We start from the raw sequence: 18,498 nt of genomic DNA, 5'->3' as shown, positions 1-18,498 counted from the left end.
TTAGCAGCCATATGAATCTGGTCGCTAGGAACTGAGCTATTTGAGCATCCCCGGAAAAAAAAAAGCCATGATTAAGCAGTGTTGATCCTCCTGTGTCTGCTCCAGGACCTGTTTCCTACATGCCATAACCAGTGGGCTGTGGGTTAAACCCTCCCACAGCCCCAGTGCCCCCAGAGCCATACAGCATCCAAGGGCTCATAAGAGCCCCAGTCCCATGGTGCAAACTCCCTCCGTGTCCTAGGAGATGGATTTGTCCATGCAGGTCCCCAACGCTTCTCCATGAGCCCCTGGACACTGGAGGGACAAAATGACACAAACCGTTAGACCACTGGCCTTACTTGACCTGAATCCTTTAATGGCATGTTTGGGATGGCTTGAACCTGCTCAAAACCTCTCACCATCTCCATCTGGCTCTTATCTGGACCCTGGTTGCCAGTTCATGGGTGTACTTGGGGCCAGTCAGATGCCTTCAGAGCACAAGGCTGTGGCCTTAGCAAAACAGCGGTGTCGTTTGGGCCTGGGAAGAAAATATTGGCAAATAATGGCCTACCCTTTGGTCACCCTCCTCCTCCAGCTATTTATCCAAAGATATGATATCTCAGAGCATTGCTTCATTTCCTGCTCGCTTTTCTAACCGAGGCCTTTAAATCATGTTCCTGCAGCTGAGGTCGTGGAGGGATGCATAATATTCGTTAACAGTGATGCAGCTGTTACCTTGATTCACCTCATCCCTCTTCTTTTACTTTTTCCTTTCTGTTTGCTGATTTCCCTTCCCATTTCTTCCTCCCTCCTGGTCTCAGTGCAGGAGAGAGCTGGCAGGAGCCCACCAAAGCGGAACCTCCTGGGGCGCAGCCTGCTTTTGGGGACATCGGGAGTCTGGGGATTTCTCCTGGACTGGCAGCACCAGACTCCCTCCTGGCCAGGGATGCCATGGGCAGCGGGAAAGGCTGGCTCCAGGCTGCCCCATCCTCACCCCCATAGAGTCCTTCCCCTGGGGCTTATCTGGGTCAGCATGTGGAAAAGACCAGATTTCATTCAGCTCAGTGTCCGAAATGTGGAAATAAGGACCGCTGAAGGGTCGCAGGGTAAGGACAGAGGATAGGACTGATAAGTCTTTCGACTGTGTTTAAAACACACTCCCACATGTGGGCTTTCAAACCCCAGTAGGCAGCTGAGCTGGGAATCGCCAGGCGCTGCGGGTCTTCATTCCCTTACAGACACACCAAAACCGTTCTCTGGAGAACCCCCTGCTACCGGGTTTCCACTCTGCAGGGGACAGGCGGGTGGGTGGAAGGGGGCACAGACCAGCGAGCACGGGAGTCACCCGCTGAGGGGCTGCCCAGCACCTCCCCGCTGCAGGACCCAAGGGCTCCAGCCCCAGTTTACCTCTCTGCCCCCTCCCCTGCCCCGCGGCTGGACACCCATCTCCAGGAATACATGTTTACTGCACAGAGTGGAGAACCGCAAAGGGTTTTGGACCCAAACCATGAGCTTTCGGCCAGACCCTTCCCGATCCATGTCATCTTTCATCTCCCCAGTGCATTCTCAGGCTCTCCAAACACGGTGTTCTCAGGTCCCAGCCCAGAGCTTGGAGCCTCCCAAGAGGAATATGCTAAAAAAAGAAAGAAAAACATTACATTGCCAGCTGAAGCGAGTGCTGAAAGGATGTTGATGCCAGGAGCACTTAAACAAGAATTCGAGACCGAGGGACGCTCGGGCGTGTGTTTTCAATCCGCAGATGGGAGACGTGTTCATTGGGAAATGACTGCCACTCACTGTTAGCTTTAGACCTCGTAGTTGATGTTGCGGAAAGTGAAATGGCCATGATGAGGACATTCCTGCCTGTGTTAGAACTTTCTTCTGGGATTGATGGATTAGCGCAGTGCACAGTAAAACTGTGCCCCTCCTCCTTTGGCTCCAAAACCTGTGTTTGCAGCTCAAACCTGCAAAGATGGAGATAAGCAATTTTACACGGGCGATCAGTCCTGTCAGCAGCAAAGGGAGTTATTTGGGAAAATCGAGTCAAGACATCAGGGTGTCCACGACTCCCTTGGGTGCTGTGGGGTGTCCTGCAGCACCTGCACCCAGCTGGCAGTGCTATGCCCTGGTGCAGAGCATCGCTCCCATGAAAGCAGCATCCCGCAGCCCCGTGCCAGTGCCAGAAGCAGGGTATCTGCTGGCACGGCCCCAGCCCGGTGCCGCGGTGGGGGGATGCTCCTGCTGCTCACACTGCACAGAGTGCCCAGGACCAGGCTCCAGCTGGGGCTAACAGGGGAGCTGATGGGGGGGGAGCTCAACATCAGCTGAGCTATCCCAAAATCTGCTGTTTAAGGGTAAAGCTTCAGTTATCTGGGGACAGAGGGACTCACCTTCTCCAAACAACAGGCCTGCAGCTGCCCCGGGGTGCGTGGAGGTGCGGGCTGGAGGCTGTCACCTCCCCGGGCTCTGTAACCAGCCCCGCAGTGAGGAATGAGCTCTCCAAACATACCACAGACGCTGATTCACAGGAACATCTCCCAGCGCTGATGGCTCCGGCTGCGGGGGGAGCATAACCTTTCGTCGTACATTCCAGATATCTGCTGAAAAGCAATTACTGATGCTTTTACCTCTGTGCAGAGCCATACAAATAATGGATCGTGTCTCTGCAAGCTGCAACAGGTCAGGGAGCAGCACCCTGGCTCATCCCGGGCTGCACATCCTGGGCTAGGCGTCTTGTCTGCTGGCTCGTGTGTGTGTAAATGTGTGTGTCTGTGCATAGTCTATAATGCTGGAGAAACGGTGGCAAAGCCAGGAGATCAGAGGCTGGACACGGATGACGAAGCCGTTTCCCTCTCGAGAGGATGCATCTAAGCAGATGATTCCGCTCCCATCCAAAATCCACCAGTTTGAAGCCAGCTTTTTCTTGGGGATTGCTGGCATGTGGCGGGAGGATGACACGATGCCAGCCGCTCTCCTGCTGTGCAGGCATTACCCAGTCGCACAGTGGCTGCAGGCACTGGGCTGGCAGCAGTCACTGCTCCCAGTAAGCCCCAGCCCATTCGCATGGTGAGATCCAGCCTACTGGAAGCACTAAACTCCATAAATGTGTGGAGTGAGGTTTTAGGGCATTAAGTCACAGCTAAGTGGAGATTGTACAGTCATCCCTGGATCCCTGTGTCATCCCTGGGTCCCGGTGTCACCATCCTAGTGACATTCCCATGGGGACCCCGCTGAGTTGTGCAGTGGAGAGGGGAAAAAGACAGCAATGGGAGCAGGTTCGGCCTATTTGAAACAATTCCTGCCGGATAAGTGCTTCCCATCCCCCAGCACCTGGCGAGCAGCAGGGGCTGAGCATCCCTGTCCCATTGCCACCACGGGGACTGGACCAGGAGAGTGCGGCCAACCCCTGCCTTAGCCAGCTAGAGCAGGTCCTGAGCCCCCAGAATAACTGTGTTGGGGCTGGCAGCATATTTGGGCATGGCCCGACCTTGTTGGTGTCCACAGATGCCACTTGTTTGGCCGCCCAGAGGCCTCAGAGCACTTTCACAGCAGCCCACAACCTCCCGCCTTGTCCACAGCACCTCCCGGAGCCCAGCGCTTTCCCTGGGGGCAGCCCCATCCCACCCCACCGCACACACTCCAGCATTCACGTCACCTATGCCAGGGTTCTGCAGAGCAATGGTGAGCGATGAGGAGCTTCAGCTCGTCACTGCTTTGTACCTGGGTGGTTGCAGGAGGCTGCCCGGGGTGCATCTCACCTGCACATGGCCAGTGTCCCCCAGGACCGATTGCTCCTTCTGCAGGTGGTGATGCTGAAAGTCCAAACATGGGTGCGGGGCAGTGGCTGAGCGTATGACCCCAAGGGGCTGGCAGAGACAAGGGGGAGGCCAATGCCTGAAAGCAGGGCTGCTGCGGTCACATGCCAGTGAGCAACCATGCACAGGGCAAGTGAAAGCCTGGGAAAATCCCTCAGACAAGCAAACGAAGATGCATGGAAGTATTTTCTGCATTAATGGCACTGCTCTAATGGTGAGAAGACATAAAGCAGCAGGAGCAGGGCAGGTAGGTGGACACTGCCTGGCACATCTCCCTTTTGGGGGATGCTCTAACAGCGGTTAGGAGAGAAACAGCCTCTGCAACAGCTGATTGTCCCTGTGTGTTCCCTCCTTTTGTTTTTTTTTGCTTTTACTTCTAGTATCAACAGCTCTTGTGATTTTTCTCACATGTCCACCAGCGTTTGCTGCTTCCCACAACATCCCAGGGCCCGCCATCAGGTGACCCCACCAGGATGAAAACCCTTCCTTCTTTCGCTAACAAGTCTGCAGCCCTTGTGATTACTGAGCGAAACCCGACGCTGTGACCCCAAAGCATTGGTCGGAGTTGCGCTCTGAAGGTCCTGTGACTTGGAGAGCTGGCTTGGCTCCCGCAAGCTTCAGACCTCTGGTGACGGGAAAAGGGGGAAATGAGGGGAAGGCTTTTCCCTGGGGCTCATTTCCACAGTCATTGTTGAATGCAGCAGTGGGGCAGCACAGGGGCAATGCACTTCAAGGGCAGTGCAGCACCGGCACTGTGCGGTACAGGGGCTGTGCGGTGCGTGCTGTGCCGCGCCATGCCACACCGCGCCATGCCACGCCGCGCTGCGCCATGCCGCGCCATGCCACGCCGTGCCGCGCCATGCCGTGCCGCGCCATGCCATGCCACCCCATGCCACGCCGTGCCATGCCATGTCACGCCGTGCCATGCCATGCCGTGCCATGCCGTGCCGCGCCATGCCGTGCCGCGCCGTGCCATGCCATGCCACGCCGTGCCACGCCATGCCGTGCCATGCCACGCCGTGCCATGCCATGTCGCGCCGTGCCGCGCCCGGTGCGCAGCACACCCGCTCCCACGGGCGGCGCGCGAGGCCCCAGCAGCGCTCCTCTCCCGGCCCGCGCACACGTGACCGCATCACATGCCGGAGCCCCGCCCAGTTCCTGGCGGCAGCTCCCGTCCAATGAGCGGACGGGGAGGGCGGTGCATCCGTACGGCGATTGGTCGAGGAGGGCGTCAGTCCGCGGGCGGGGTGGGGCGGAGGCTCAAAGTTCGGAGGCTGGGAGCTGCGCGGAGGTGCGGTGCAGGTGCGGTGCGGTGCGGTGCGGTGCGGTGCGGTGCGGTGCGGTGCGGTGCGGTGCGGTGCATGGTCGGCAGGGCTGGCTGGAGGGGCATGGGGGGGGTCGAGGGGCGGCCGGGGCTGTACCCAGGGGAGCGGCGGGTCCGCGGGGTGCAGGCCGGGGTGCGCACCCCAAGGCTCGGGCCCCAGGGGGGTGCAGAGGGCTCTCGCCAGCCCGGGGCTGGGCCCCCTTGCAGCCGGGGGGCTGCAGCGGACGGCGCTGCCGGGCTCTGGTGTTTACCCCAAGGCCCCCCCGGTTGTAGGGTGGCCCCTTTCCTTGGGCCCTGTCAGGGCCACACGGCCAATCCCTGGCAGAGCCTGTCAGAAGTTTTGCTGAAGTAATGGGAGACTGAAGGCTGTTGTTCTGCAAAGGGAGGACTGACCCTTTGCCAGGGCTTCTCTGTTATTCCCACCATTTGGGGCTTTCCAGGGCTGCATACACCCAGTGTGGCACCTGGGCATGTCCTGTGCCTCCTGCCCAAGATCTGGTAACCAAACCCTGCCCTAGACCCCAGTGTGAGGAGAGGCAGAAGTCTGCTCTAGCCCAGAGAGAAGGAAGGGGATTTTGGGATGGTGGTGGCAGGAAACTCAGGGTGGGACCCGTGTGCCAGCAGGGATGGCTGGCAGGAGCCAGGACCGGAGCCTGCGGGAGGAGCTGACATGTGCCATCTGCCGCGAGCTCTTCAGCGAACCCGTCATGCTGGACTGCATGCACCACTTCTGCAAGGCCTGCATCCAGGGCTACTGGGAGAGCTGCGCCCGCGTCCCCTCCTGCCCCCAGTGCCGCTGCGAGTTCCCCAGCCGGGCTTTCCGCACCCACTACCTGCTGTCGGGGCTGGTGGAGAAGGTGCGGCGCTGTGGCTCTGCGGAGCACCAGCACAAGATGCGGGTGAGTGGCTTCTGCTCGGCTAGGGGAGAAGGGGATGGGCGCTGCATGAGCCCTGTGCAGACAGCAAGAGCCCACCACCCCCTCCTCCCGCAGTTGGTTCCCCTGCCAGGGAGCCCCATGTGTGCCTCACCTGGCCTGAGTTCAATAACATCTGTGTCTCTCCTGATTCATTCCTTCTCCCTATTTCATTCCCGCTGTCTCTCTTTTGGACACTTTCTTTTCTTGCATTTGTTTCCCTCACTGCTGTGCCCGACTTCCATCGCAGCCTGGTTGTTTCTCATGTAGGGACCATGCAGCCGGGGGTGAGGGCTGCTTGTGCTGGGTGCGCTGCTTGAGGGGCCACTCCCTGCACAAGTCAGTTCACAGCACACAGGTTTTAAACCTTCTGCAAACAGATATTGTAGGCTGGAGCTCCCAGTCTTAAAAATAAATTTGTTTCATTATGTGCACATATATATAGTTCTCAAGCCTGTGCATCAGGTGTGTTCTTCTCCTTACTGCCTTTGTTAGAAATCCTATTGCAGCCTCCCTGTAATGCTGGCCTCAGGAACTGGGATTGCTCCTGAATCATAGCAGAGTTGTGAAATGGTCTGCTTGCCTTCTTTTCCTTGTTCCTGCAGAAGCACCTGGAAGATGCTTTGCAAGCTCGTCAGAAGGAGATGGAGAACTTCTTGCAGAGGAAGCGTGAGATGCAGGAAGATATCTGTGGCCTGACGGTAATGCCCTGTGATAGCTGCTTTTTGTACAGCCTCTGGGTTAATGTTCATAGAGGATCTGTGTATCACTTCACCTGAGATTTAGCTCAACTTCCTGTAGAAATCTAGATGAATCACTATGTAGGGATCTGAACAAACTCCCCTGCACATAGGCCAAAGCCCATCACTACTGAATATTCAGTGAAGGCTTTGGGAAGAGGCATTAAGCACTCATTAATGCAGCGTTTACAAGGTGTGTTGGTGCAGCAGAGCTGTGACAGGGTGAGCGGCGAGAGCTGTCGGCTGAGCAGTCTGTTCTGGCCCTGCAGCGCTGCCACTGTAGGAGAGGGTTAATTCTTGGAAGCTCTAAAACCTTTTTGTGTGTGAAGGGGTGGCAGCAAAGCTGAAAGAGCTGGGTCAGCAGCAATGTTGGCACTGCAGAGAGCAGTGGCCTTGTCACAAGGACCATGTTTGGATTCACTGCAAAGCTCTGAGAATGATGTGAGGAGCCTGAGTGCTCTCTCTAGGCTTGAGTGGCACCAGGCTGCCTCCTTGTCACTGACCAATGAAGCAAGAACAGCCACAGGCTGACTGTGCTTCCTTCTTGAGTGATATAGAAGTATTAAAAGCCAAGGAAGGAGGGTTTAAGAAAAACACAAGTAGTTCAGAGGTGAGATAAAACTGATGGGAGCCTGCCCTCTGACTGGAGTCTCTGATCCCCCCTGCCTGCACTGTGTTTCATACCTCTATCCCCCTGCCAGATTTGGAATAGACCTTTGAGGTTAATGAAAAAGTGTTAGCAAACACATGTATGCGGCTGATGTCCCGTTGCAGTGAAAGAGCTAACTAAGAGGTGCTTCAAGAGTAAAGGAGCAAATTGCTGATCTGAACGGGGAGGCCATGCACGTCTTCTGCGGTGCTGGTGTGTCAGCACAAGCACCTGCTGGAGCAAAGGGAGGCTGGGGTGCTGTGCCGGCTGGTGAAGCTTCAGATGTACTCTGGGGGAGATGGGTTTCCTGCTGGTAGAAAGGGATGTGCATTTCAGGAAGTGCTCCTCAATAAAATAATGAGGACTAAGGTTGCACTTAAGAGATTAAAAGCTTAAAGATGGGGAAAATAAAAAGCCATTGGCTGTCTCTTGTAAACAGGCAGGAAGGCAGTGAGGGCGCCACAAGGTTGGCTGGCTGACTAAACAACTGGAAAAAAGTGACCTCTGAAAAGAGCTGAATAGGATTTTATCAGCCTTAACTACAGAGATTAGTTTGTGCAGCTCCCCCGTCTCTCCCGTACAAACAGGAGCCCTGAGAGACAGAGGCATCAGAGAAAAAGAGCAAGTTAACTAGTGTCGGGCAGCTCTGCCCAGGGTCTGGCACGATGTGAAATAAATCCTAACTAACAGGAACAGCTGAGTCTGCAGCTCCAGAAAAGCAGAAGAGCTCCAGTCTTGCACACAAGCAAATTCCTGGTGGTGTGGGAGAGGGCTGTGGGCTCCCATTGTGGCTGTGTGCAAGGATTTCTAGTTAAGGTAACTGAGCCATTGGTAGAGCTTGGTTTTTTGGGGGTTTTTTGGTTTTTTCCCCTTTGGCTCTGCAGCCTTGAAAGTTGTCCTTGTGTCCTGTTCTCCATCCAAAAAGTTGTGGGTATGTCAGACTCTCTGATTTCCAGGACTCTGTAAGCAGATTAATGGGTCCAGCCATCCTGTGCACCTACTTTTGTGTTTAGCTGCCAGACTCCTCTTCTGCCTTTTTCCTCTGCTCAGAAGGTGTCTGGGGAGCTGAACTTCAAGATCCGTGCAGAGTTTGCCCGCCTTCATCAGATCCTGGAGGAAGAGGAGAGAGCAGTGCTGGCAGAGCTGGGTGAAAAGGAAGAGCAGTCGCTGGCACGGCTGCATGGGGATGTCCACCGGCTGGAGGAGGGGATGTTGGTGCTGCAGAAGGACATAAAGCGCATAGAACAGACCCTGAGCAAGATAGAAGAGGTGTCGTTGCTGGAGGTGAGCATGCTTGGCTGACCCTGGCAGGAGGCTGAGGGGTGTTTCAGGATCTGAATTTGGGATGGGGAGAGTCCTAAATGACAGCACCAGACTATACCTGGAAGTCACTCTCACTGCCATCTCTCTGGATTATCTACCCATTCCCTTGGAGTCTGGAGGCTTTAGCCACAAGGGATATGATGATCTTTCCGATGTGGTGGGTCTCAGGAGCCTTCCTCCTTCTCTGTCACCCCTGTGAAATGGCCTTGGCCACAGTGCTGAGGCAGTTCCCCCAGGGTCAGGGTCCTGGCAGGTTGGTTTCCTCTCTCTGTGCTTTGTGACAGCGGGAGGCAGGACAGGGAGCTTATTTGTGCAGCTGCATGAATTACAGAGAGTGACTGCTAATTCTCTCTGCTCCTCACTGCAGGTGGAGAGTCTGGATATCAGGTACGTGTCTGGCATGAAAGAAGTTGATTCCTTTTTCAAGAGCTTATCTCTGTCCCTGGCTGAGACCACATGGGGGAGGGAATCTTATCTCAAGTTCTAAAAGCATCACAAATTGCTCAGTGAGCTACTGGTGCTGTGCTAGGTGGGGGCTGGTCCCCAGCACGTTGGATGCTGTCCCCAGGGAGCATGCGTGTCAAGACAGCTGGGCTGGAAGAGTGGGTGGAGGAGACGTGCTGTTTTGGAATGGGTGCAAGAGCCACGCATGCTGCAAGTGGGACCAAAGCTGATGCGACAGACTTCGGGTGCTTTCGCTTCTCCCTGCCCTTTCTTAGCTTCTTACAACTCATGAGGCTGCAAAACTGACCCTGAGGTGCTTGTCTGAGGCTGCAAGTAGCTGTGGGCCAGAACTGCCGTACGGGAGTGTGTCCCTGTCCCCTCCCTGCCCGGGCACTGCAGCAGGACGCAGCCCAGCTCTACAGGCCTGGCCTGTTCAGCCATGCAGGAGTCCTGCTTGGGTGTGCTGGCTGCTGATCTGCCATGAGTCACTGCTCCACCAGCAGTGCTGCCAGATCTGTCTCGGTCCGCAACACCTCTGCCCCGAGCCACTTGCCATGCTGGGGGTAGCACCGCATCAGGGGGAGCAAGCAGCTGCCCTGGAGATTTGTGTCCCATCTTTACCAAATCCATTACGTGCTGTAGCATGCTGCAGTCCTGACTGCACTCTTCCCATGTGCCTCACTAGCGGCACAGCAGAGGGGTTGACTGCTGCTCTCTCTGCCCCAGGCCCTCAGTGCGCATTGAGACCCAGCCTGCCTTCAACCTGGAGCACTACAGGGACAGCCGCAGTGGCCCCTTGCAGTACATCTTCTGGAGGCAGATGCTGCGGTCCATCTGCCCCGGTGAGTGGATTGGTGCGATGGATGGACGTGCCAGGCAGTGGGGTGTGATGGGGGAACTGGGGATGCTCTCATGGAACCAGTAAAACACTTTGCTCTGTATCTCTACAGCTCCTGCCCCACTCACCTTTGACCCTGAGTCAGCCCACCCCAACCTGGTCTTCTCCAGAGACCTGACAGCAGTGACAGAGAGGAATCGAGCCCTGCCTGTCCCCAGCAGCCCCCGGCGCTTCCGTCAGTGTGTCAACGTCCTGGGCTTACAGACCTTTGACAGCGGCCGGCACTACTGGGAGGTCTGGGTGGGCAGCAAAACCAAGTGGGACTTGGGGGTGGCCGCTGAGGCTGTGGACCGGGCGGCGAAGGTCAAGCTATGCCCGGAAAATGGCTACTGGACGCTCCGCCTGAGAAACAGGACGGACTACTGGGCTACTGCCACTCCCTGGGTGCGCCTGACTCCCCGCCGGCCCCTCCGGAAGGTGGGGGTCTTCCTGGACTGCCAGGAGGGTACAGTCACCTTCTTTGATGCTGGGGACATGTCCCACCTCTTCACCTTCCACCAGGTCTCTGCGGAGAGATACTGCCCCTTCTTCAGCACCTGCTTTAGTGATGGGAGGGACAACATGGAGCCCATGTGCCTTTGCCACCTGGCCCTGTGAGGGACAGGGGGAGCAGAGTGCTTTGGGGACGCCCGCCTGGCTTCTTGTCTCTCCCTGCAGTGCTGCCAGTGGGCTCACTGGGCATATGCTGGAGTCTGATCTTCCATACATGGACCTGGTGGGTGTTAGAGGGGCTGGTTTGATTTCAGTTTTGGGAGGGAAGAGGGAGATGAGTCTCTTCCCAGCTCCAGTCTGCCCTTCCTTCTCTGTGCCATGGCCTGTGGGTGCCACACTGCATTCCCAAAGGTGCCTGGCACCCCTTGAAGAACAACCTTCCATGCCTGAGCATTGCACAGGTCAGTAACTGCAGCCACAGGGCTGCAGTGGAGGTGACCACAGGCTGCTTGCACCTCCTGTCCCTCTGTGCTCCCACCCATAAACCCTGTGGAGGGGGGCAGCGGTCCCAGAGCACCATCAGGTACCTCTTGACACAGCTCCGTGTCCCAGCAGTGGGCTTCCTCTGCTCCAAGAGCTTTGTGGGGAAGGGCTCCGGGCTGGCGGCGTGTGGCGTGGGACCCACTGCGGCCCAGGGCCTGCGCCGCAGCCTCCCCTCAACTCGGTCACCATTAAAGCTCATTAGACCACTGCCTGCTGCACCTGCTCAGGGCTTGCATGCTGGGGGGGGGGGGGGGGGTGTGGAATCTCTTGCACTGGGGTGTAGCACTGCCTGGGGGCACAGAGCAGCCCCCTGCTCCAGCCTCAGCTCCTTCCTTCTGCCTGCAGCATGGGAGGCATGAAAGAGCCCCTACTCAGCCCTTCCCTTGGAGCACTCACTGCATATTTCGCAGTGGCTGTTGGCCTTTTGCTTTGCCCCCTTCCTTTGTTGGGCTGCGCAGGAACAAGGTGGAGGTTTGGCAGCCCTGCAGGGAGAGTTGTCTGAGCCCAGCCTTAGGCTCCTGGGTTTTAAGATCCAGCTGCTTCTGGCTCTGCCTGGGTCTTAAGGATTTGTGTATGTGAAAAATGCAAAGTCGCATTTCAGGCCAGCTTTGCGAAAGCCTGGACAGCCTTTGCTGCTGGGAGCGAGCGGTCCCAGCACAGCTCTGTGCCCGTCAGCCCCATGCAGCCCCACTGACAGCACTGCCCCTGCGGGAGGGGGGGCAAGTTGAGTGGATTTGGCTGCTGCAGTTTGTGCCTGGGGGGTGCTGGCCCCATCCCCAGCTCGCTTGGCCTTGCTCATAAGTCTGGAGCTAACTTGAGGCAGGAGGTGCTGGGGTGGGTCCAAGCCTGGCTGGCGGGAGCAATGGGTGGGAGGGAGGATGGCAGTGGGTGGGGTTGTTGTGTTTATCCCACTTGTCTACTCCAGGGCCAAAATAGAGGCTGAAACTACCCCCATCCTGTGTAGCCCCCGGTGCTGGCTGCAGTCTGCAAATTCCTCCTCTGCAGAGCCACAACTTTCTGTGCTGTGGGAAGGGCCAGGTATGAGGGCTTTCCAGCTCCCACAGCTGGGCACAGGGACACTTATCAAAGCAAGTCCTTCACTGGTCATCCCCCTGCCCAGCAGGGATGGGACAGTGGGCACTGTCTTCCCATGGTGCCGCAAGGGACATTCCCCCTTCCCATGCACCACCGCTGCAGTGTGCCGGGGCTCGGCTCCACGGTAGCACCTGGTTTTGGGGTTGCCTAATACCCGTGCTGGGACAGGAGACTTTGTGCTCAGCCGGAGGGGAGGATGACCCATGCAAGACGCAGGCAGATGTCCCCTCCTGTGCAGGAGCACCGAGCAGCCAGGGGCTCTGCGGGTGTGGGGTGGAGGTGGGTGCAGAGGGGACCCAGTTATTGGGAAGCTGCTGCTCTGTACAGCATTGTTCAGGGGTTGGGTGTGCTTGGAGGGGCTGTCAGGGGTTTCTGCTCCCTCTTGGTCCCCAGTTGGGTTTTAGCTGGTGACTGAGCTCTGCTCCCTCCTTGCTGAGTCCCTGGGCTGGGCTCTAAGCCTCCTCTCGCAGCTCCTGCCTTGTCCTCTCGCTGCCCCCCAGCCTCAGCTGAAATAAAAGTGGAGAAGAAAGAGCCATTGGCTTGGAAATGCTGTGAGCAGGAAGAGGTCCCAGTCCCAGGGGGCTGTCATCCCTCCTCCAAGGGCTGGGAGCCTCTGCGGGAAGGTGAGGCTGGTTTGATGGCAGCAGGAGGCTGCAGCTGGGGGGGCTGAAACCCATCACCTCCCTGATCTGCCCCGAAACTGCAGGCAAGTAAGGCTGGGCAGCAGCAGGCTGCTCCCGAAGCACGAGGGGGAGTGGATCTGCCAGGCACTGGCAGGCAGCGAGCGCAGCCAGGCCTCGGCGGCTGCCGGCTCCCGCTGCCCACCGCTGCCGTGTGCCGCGTGGGCCGGTATGGCAGCACGGGCTGCGAGCAGCTCACTGCGACGTGTGCCGGTGCCATCGCTGCCACCTCCTACACCTTCCCCTTGCCAAAGGCAGAGCTGGAAAGCAGCGAAATCTGCTTGTCCCAAATCCCTAGGCTGAGCAGGCTCCCGAGGAAGCACGTCCTTCCTCCTCCTCCTGTTGGGCTGTGTGCGGTGGCTGTGGCAGAGCCACATTTTGGGGTATAATGTCCTTGCCTGGCCCTGCCGACGGGGAAGGGCTCTGGCAGGAAGGTTGGGGCAGGCAGAGCCCCTGCCCTGCACACAGCACGTCTGGCGTGCGGGGAAAACGCTGCTCTGAGCTGCCGTATGTGCAGTGTTAGCCTGGCGAGGAAATACTGCCTGCTGTTAAATGCTGTCTGAAAAATGCATTTCACCGATAAAATCCAGAGTAGAAACCGCAGGCGCGGTGTGAATGCAGCGACCGACTGGGGCTAGCACTGGGTTTGGGCAGGAGGGGACGGGGATGGGAAGAGTGGGCACCGCAGGGGCGAAGCACCCCTCTCTGCTCCAGCATCCAGAGTCTGCACCTGCCAGGGCTGCCTCTCGCCATCTGCCCCCGGGACCAGGCTGTATTTTTCCTGCGAGTTACCTCGTCATATTGTCCCTGGGTGTCCTCAGAGCCACCCCGGTGTGCCTTTCCCATAGCCATGCCTGGAGCTGGGCAGCGTCCAGCAGCTCCTGCCCTGGCCCCCGGCTGTGACGTGTCTGCGTCTTTATCCTGTGCTTTGGGGAAGCCTTTGCTTCCTCAGGTCCCCCCACGTGCTGGAAGGGGGACAAGATTTTAAAATAAGATCTTTTTGTTTCCCAGGGCGGCAACAATGGAAAGGTCCCATCGGTCCCACATTCACCCTGTGTTTGTGATGGAAAATTCCCCGTCATCGCAGGGCGAGCCCTCCCCGGTGTCCTGCCGTTAGATGGCAGCATGGACGGGCTGGTCCCGGCCACCACCGCCTGCACGGTGCCACATTCGGACTGCGATGGATGGAGGATGTCAAAAGCCCTTGATTTTGGGGATGCCAGAGGATCCCTTCCCCCGGCCCAGGTCAGACCCTCTGCTCTCCTCACACTCAGCCTCTCCAGGCAGTGCTTGGGCTGTGTGTTTTGTCCAGCATCTCAGCGGTGCGATGTGATTCATCCCTCCATCGCTGTCCGCACCTCACCACCTTGCTGCTTATCTCAGGTGCACGATGACCCCTGATGCTCACAGTGGTCCCCAGTGTGGGTATGTTGCCGTGGCGGGGAGCCCCATGGCTGCCCCATCTCTGATTACGGCCCCCGGCACGAGGGAGGGGTCTGATCCCACAATCTCAGCTCTTTTCCCTGTGGATGTGGGCAGTGCTGCCCCTCTGTGCGGTCCCCAGCTCTGCCTCACCACCCCATCATCATGGCGAGTTTTAAAAATCTCTCTCCAGAAAGTTGCAGGGGTTTGGGCACCCACCTGGGATGGAAGGACACCATCATTTTCTGTTCCTTTGGGATCGAGGAGGGAGGTGGTCCAAGACGAGTGTGCTGAAGAGCAATGCAGCCAGCACTCTCAGGATTAAAAACTCACTAATTGGGCCGGGGGGAGTTGGGTAAAATAACTTCTGTGGCTTGGAGCCCCTCTGACAGCCCCGGGAGAGGGACAGGGTGATTTCTTCTATGGGTTTGGCAACGAGAACAGTTGAACGCTCAAGTTTTCATGCCTTTTCGAAGCCATGAGCACATGGTTCTCATTCAGGCTCTTTCTTCGCTGTCTGCAAGCGTGCATAATTAATAACCCTCCAGGGCGCATCGTGGGGCCGTGTTAATTTATCTATTCAGCTCTCGTTGGGTGCGCAGGCAACCGGCCGGGGCTGTGCCCACTGTGCCGCCGCACTCCCAAAGCTCTGCCATCGCCTCCATCTGCAGCGTGTTCGCAGTCGGTTCGCACCGAGCTGAAGCTGCTGTTGCTGGCAGTGGCAGTGGTGTGGGGGCAGCGCCGCTGGCACGTGTGGAGCGGCACCGTCACCATCCTGCTGCCAACATCATGGTCGTGTGCATGCGTTTCGGTGTACACCTGCCAGAGAGGGGTGCGTGTGCCACATGTAACGGTGCTGGGGGGCAACGTGGCTGCCTCACGCTGCTGGCAGTGTGCATGGATGGATGGCATGAGTGGGGGCCCCTAGTGCTCCCCCACATGAGTAGGGGTGCAAGTGTGTGCACACAGGTGTGAGAAAGTGCGTGTGCGTCTTTGTGTGCCCCTGGGGGGGGTGCAGGAGGAGTGGGGGTTCAGGGGGGTGTGCGCAGCACTGCATGCCTGGGTGTGTGCATACAGATGTGCCGTACGGGCTTTGCAGGGGTGCATGCAGGCATGAAGGTGTGTGTGCAGGCAGATGTGAGATGCGCACGTTCACGTGAGGTGTGTGCGCACTGGTGTGAGAGGGTATTTGTGTGCATCCCCTCTGGTCCGAGAGGTTGGGATGTGCACCCAGAGACACACGAGAAAGGAGATGTGTGGGCATTTGCACACAGGCACGGGGTGATGCGTGTGCACACGGATGCAGGTGGGATGCACAGGGGTGCGCACAGGCGTGGCAGGGTGCGTGTTCGCATGGATACGCACACAGGTGCGGGGATGCTCACGCATACGGGGGACAGGGATGATGCACACCCATGCACGCAGGTGTGGGACGCACTCGCACCCAGCTGCGGGGGGATGCACACCCATGCACGCAGGTGTGGGACGCACTCGCACCCAGCTGCGGGGGGATGCACACCCATGCACACAGGCGCGGGGCACGCACGCACCCACGCGTGTGCGGGGGGTGCAGACACCCCGCCGGTGCCCGGAGCCGCAGGTGCGCCCCCCCCCCCCCCCCGCCGCGCCACCCGCCCGCCCCGCCCCGCCCCGCCCCGCCGCCCGCCCGGCGCCCCGCGGGCTCGGCGGAGGGCGGCGGGCGGCCCGGGCGGGCGGAGGAAAAGGAAGCGGCCCCGGTGCTCCCCGCCCGCCGCCGCGCGTCGCCGCAGCTGGGGCGCGGCGGGAGCAGAGCTCGGGCGCGGGGCGCTCCGCACCGCATCGCTCCGCGCCGCCCCGCACGGAGCTGCCCGCAGCCCCGGAGATGAAGAGAGTTTGCACGCTGCCCCTCTGGCTCTGGCTCGGCATTGTCTCGGAGGCAGGTGAGCGCCGCGGGGCTGCGGGCGGCTCTGCCCGGCCGGGGCTGCGGGCTGCCCGCTCTGCCGCCCGCCCCGCACCTGCGGGCGCGCTGGGGATGGGGGCTGCCCCGGCGGGACGGGACGGGACCCGGCGCTGCCCGCCCGTATGTCTCCGAGATCCCGCAGGGACCCGCACTGCCTGCCGCCGCGTCCCTCATCCCAGACAGGGATGTGCTGTGCCCCGGCGCTGCCCGCCCCGGGCTCCCCCAGCCCCGACGGGGACCGGCGCTGCCCGCCCCGGGCTCTCCCAGCCCCGACGGGGACCGGCGCTGCCCGCCCCGGGCTCTCCCAGCCCCGACGGGGACCGGCGCTGCCCGCCCCGGGCTCTCCCAGCCCCGACGGGGACCGGTGCTGCCCGTCCCGGGTCCCCCAGCGCCGGTGTTGCCCGCCCCGGGCTCCCCCAGCCCCGACGGGGACGCGCCGCGGTGCCCTCCCGGGTGTCCCCGACGGCTGTGACAGCGTCCCCGCCGCGACGGGGCGGGGGGACCCTGCTGCCGTCCCTGCGGGGTCCGGGGCCGCGGGGGAGAGGCCGTGGGTGGGCGCACGCCGTGCCCGTGCCGCGGCTGTGCTCGCTGCGAGCGCGGAGAAACCACATCGGACTCTTGCGGGAGGGATTTCTCTGCGCGGGGAAGCGCCCGGCCGGGAGGGCAGCCTGGAGGCCGGCTCCCTGCTCTGTTTATTTATTTTTTCATGCACAGAGTCATTAATTTGTGAGCGCCGGGCAGCGCGTTGGGGAGGAAGGCGCGAGGAGGCGGTGGTCCACGCGATGCCGTCCAGCCGGTGGCTGGCAGCCCTGGTCTGCCTGGGAAGTCACCCAAGGCAGATCCCAGTGAAATGCTTTTCCTTCCCACAGCACTTCTGGGGCAAAAGGCTGTGGGGCAGCGAGTCGAACGCCCTGGCCACAGCTTGGGTCAGGTCAATGTGGAACCACAGCAGAGGTGCAGCTGCAACACCCTTCCAGAGAGCAGAGACCATGGGGCAGAGCAGAGCTGGGTGGGCACTGCCAGGGCAGCGCGGATGGGGCACCAGCCCCCCAGCTTCCTCCAGGGAAGATCCTGCTTGCACGGGTAAAGCATTTACAGCCTGGATCAGAGCGAGACCGACAGAAAGTTAGTAACACTGGAAGCTTGCAATGTGGAGAGATGAATTTTGGGAGCATAAATAGAATTTTCTGTAGCCTCAGCTCAGTGACTCACTGTCACCGGTGGCATTTGCTGCCATTGAAGTGAGCTCACAGGAGGGCTTGCAGGTCTGGCTGTGGTGGCGCAGAGGTGCGGTACAGACAGCGTCGCTAGCAGTGGCACTGTCAACCTGCTCTGCCCAAAATGGTGCTGACAGTTCTGGTGCCACGGGGCTGAAGGACCCACCGGGCTGCCAGAGCCCAGGGGTTGCTCCAGGAGGCAGGGCAGAAAGGGACCTGCTGCTGGTGGCATTGCGGCGGGAGCTGCAGCTGTTCCGAGCTCGCTTGTTAGCAATTTGTAAAGCACCGTGTAGCTGTTCTCAGGTTCTTTCATCTCCCCGAGACGCGGGGAGCGGTGCCTGGGAGGCTCTGGCCAGCGCGGCTGTGTGATGTGTGGGCCTCATCAGCGCGGGGCTGCGCAGAGCTTTGAAGCTCTCCAGCACTGCCTGATCAGCGCAGTGATGAAGGGCGATGCAGAGCTCAAGCGGGGGACCGTACCCTGGGTATTCGCTGCCTCTTCTTCAGTTCTACCTGAGACCAATTTGTCAGTGTGTAAAGAACCCACAAATTCCTCATTAACCCCAACTGGGTGCAAATATGTTCTCCCCTTGGGAGCAGGGATGGAGATGTGATGCTGTTCCACCTGGAAGGGTGAAATATTAATCTCAGGATCATAAAAGGTCTGTTCTGGCTCTGGGTCCTGCATCCTGCTTGTTCCTGCACCCTGGTACCTGGTTAAATGGGCCAGCGCTAGGAGGGGATGCCGTGTGTAAGAGCACGTGGGCTTTCCATACGTCCCAGCTCTGTGGTGCTCCCAGGATGGAGTGGAGTTGGGGTGCTGCCCTTTGCGGGCGGTGTGATGGGGGGAATGGGCGGAGGTTCAGCCCCAGCATCCCAGGGCATCTCAGGGTAACCCTTTGTGGATGGCAATGAGAGCGTGTGCTGCCTGAGCTGCGATGCTCTGGGTGCAGAGAAGTGCTGACCACCCCATAGCGAAATAATCCTGTTGGGGAGTCTGGCTTGCCGCTTTCGAGAGCATATGCCCTTTGCGCGAGGGAAGGGCCTGTGCCTGTGTAGGACCTGAGCCAATTCTGTTGGCTGCTGC

General features: G+C 59.3%; 2 protein-coding genes across 2 annotated transcripts in view; both read left to right on the top strand.

The window, feature by feature from the left end:
- The first annotated feature begins 4,930 nt into the window (after positions 1 to 4,930).
- LOC104254690 (zinc-binding protein A33-like) lies at positions 4,931 to 10,683 on the top strand. The gene is given in 8 exon segments (XM_059825576.1): positions 4,931 to 4,981; positions 4,983 to 5,085; positions 5,743 to 6,017; positions 6,638 to 6,733; positions 8,472 to 8,705; positions 9,112 to 9,131; positions 9,915 to 10,030; positions 10,139 to 10,683. Coding segments are annotated over 8 exon segments (1,440 nt in total).
- Positions 10,684 to 16,119: 5,436 nt separating this feature from the next.
- The window catches only part of FLT4 (fms related receptor tyrosine kinase 4), a 56,947-nt gene continuing 54,568 nt past the window's right edge, over positions 16,120 to 18,498 (top strand). The window contains exon 1 of the mRNA XM_059825133.1: positions 16,120 to 16,177. Coding sequence (XP_059681116.1) covers positions 16,120 to 16,177 — 58 coding nt within the window. The remainder of the gene's footprint in view (positions 16,178 to 18,498) is intronic.

This window comes from Gavia stellata, chromosome 16 (assembly GCF_030936135.1).
Source record: "Gavia stellata isolate bGavSte3 chromosome 16, bGavSte3.hap2, whole genome shotgun sequence".
Taxonomy (NCBI): Eukaryota; Metazoa; Chordata; class Aves; order Gaviiformes; family Gaviidae; genus Gavia; species Gavia stellata.
The sequence above is the reverse complement of the archived record's forward strand: the minus strand, read 5'-3'. Positions and strand labels throughout refer to the sequence as shown.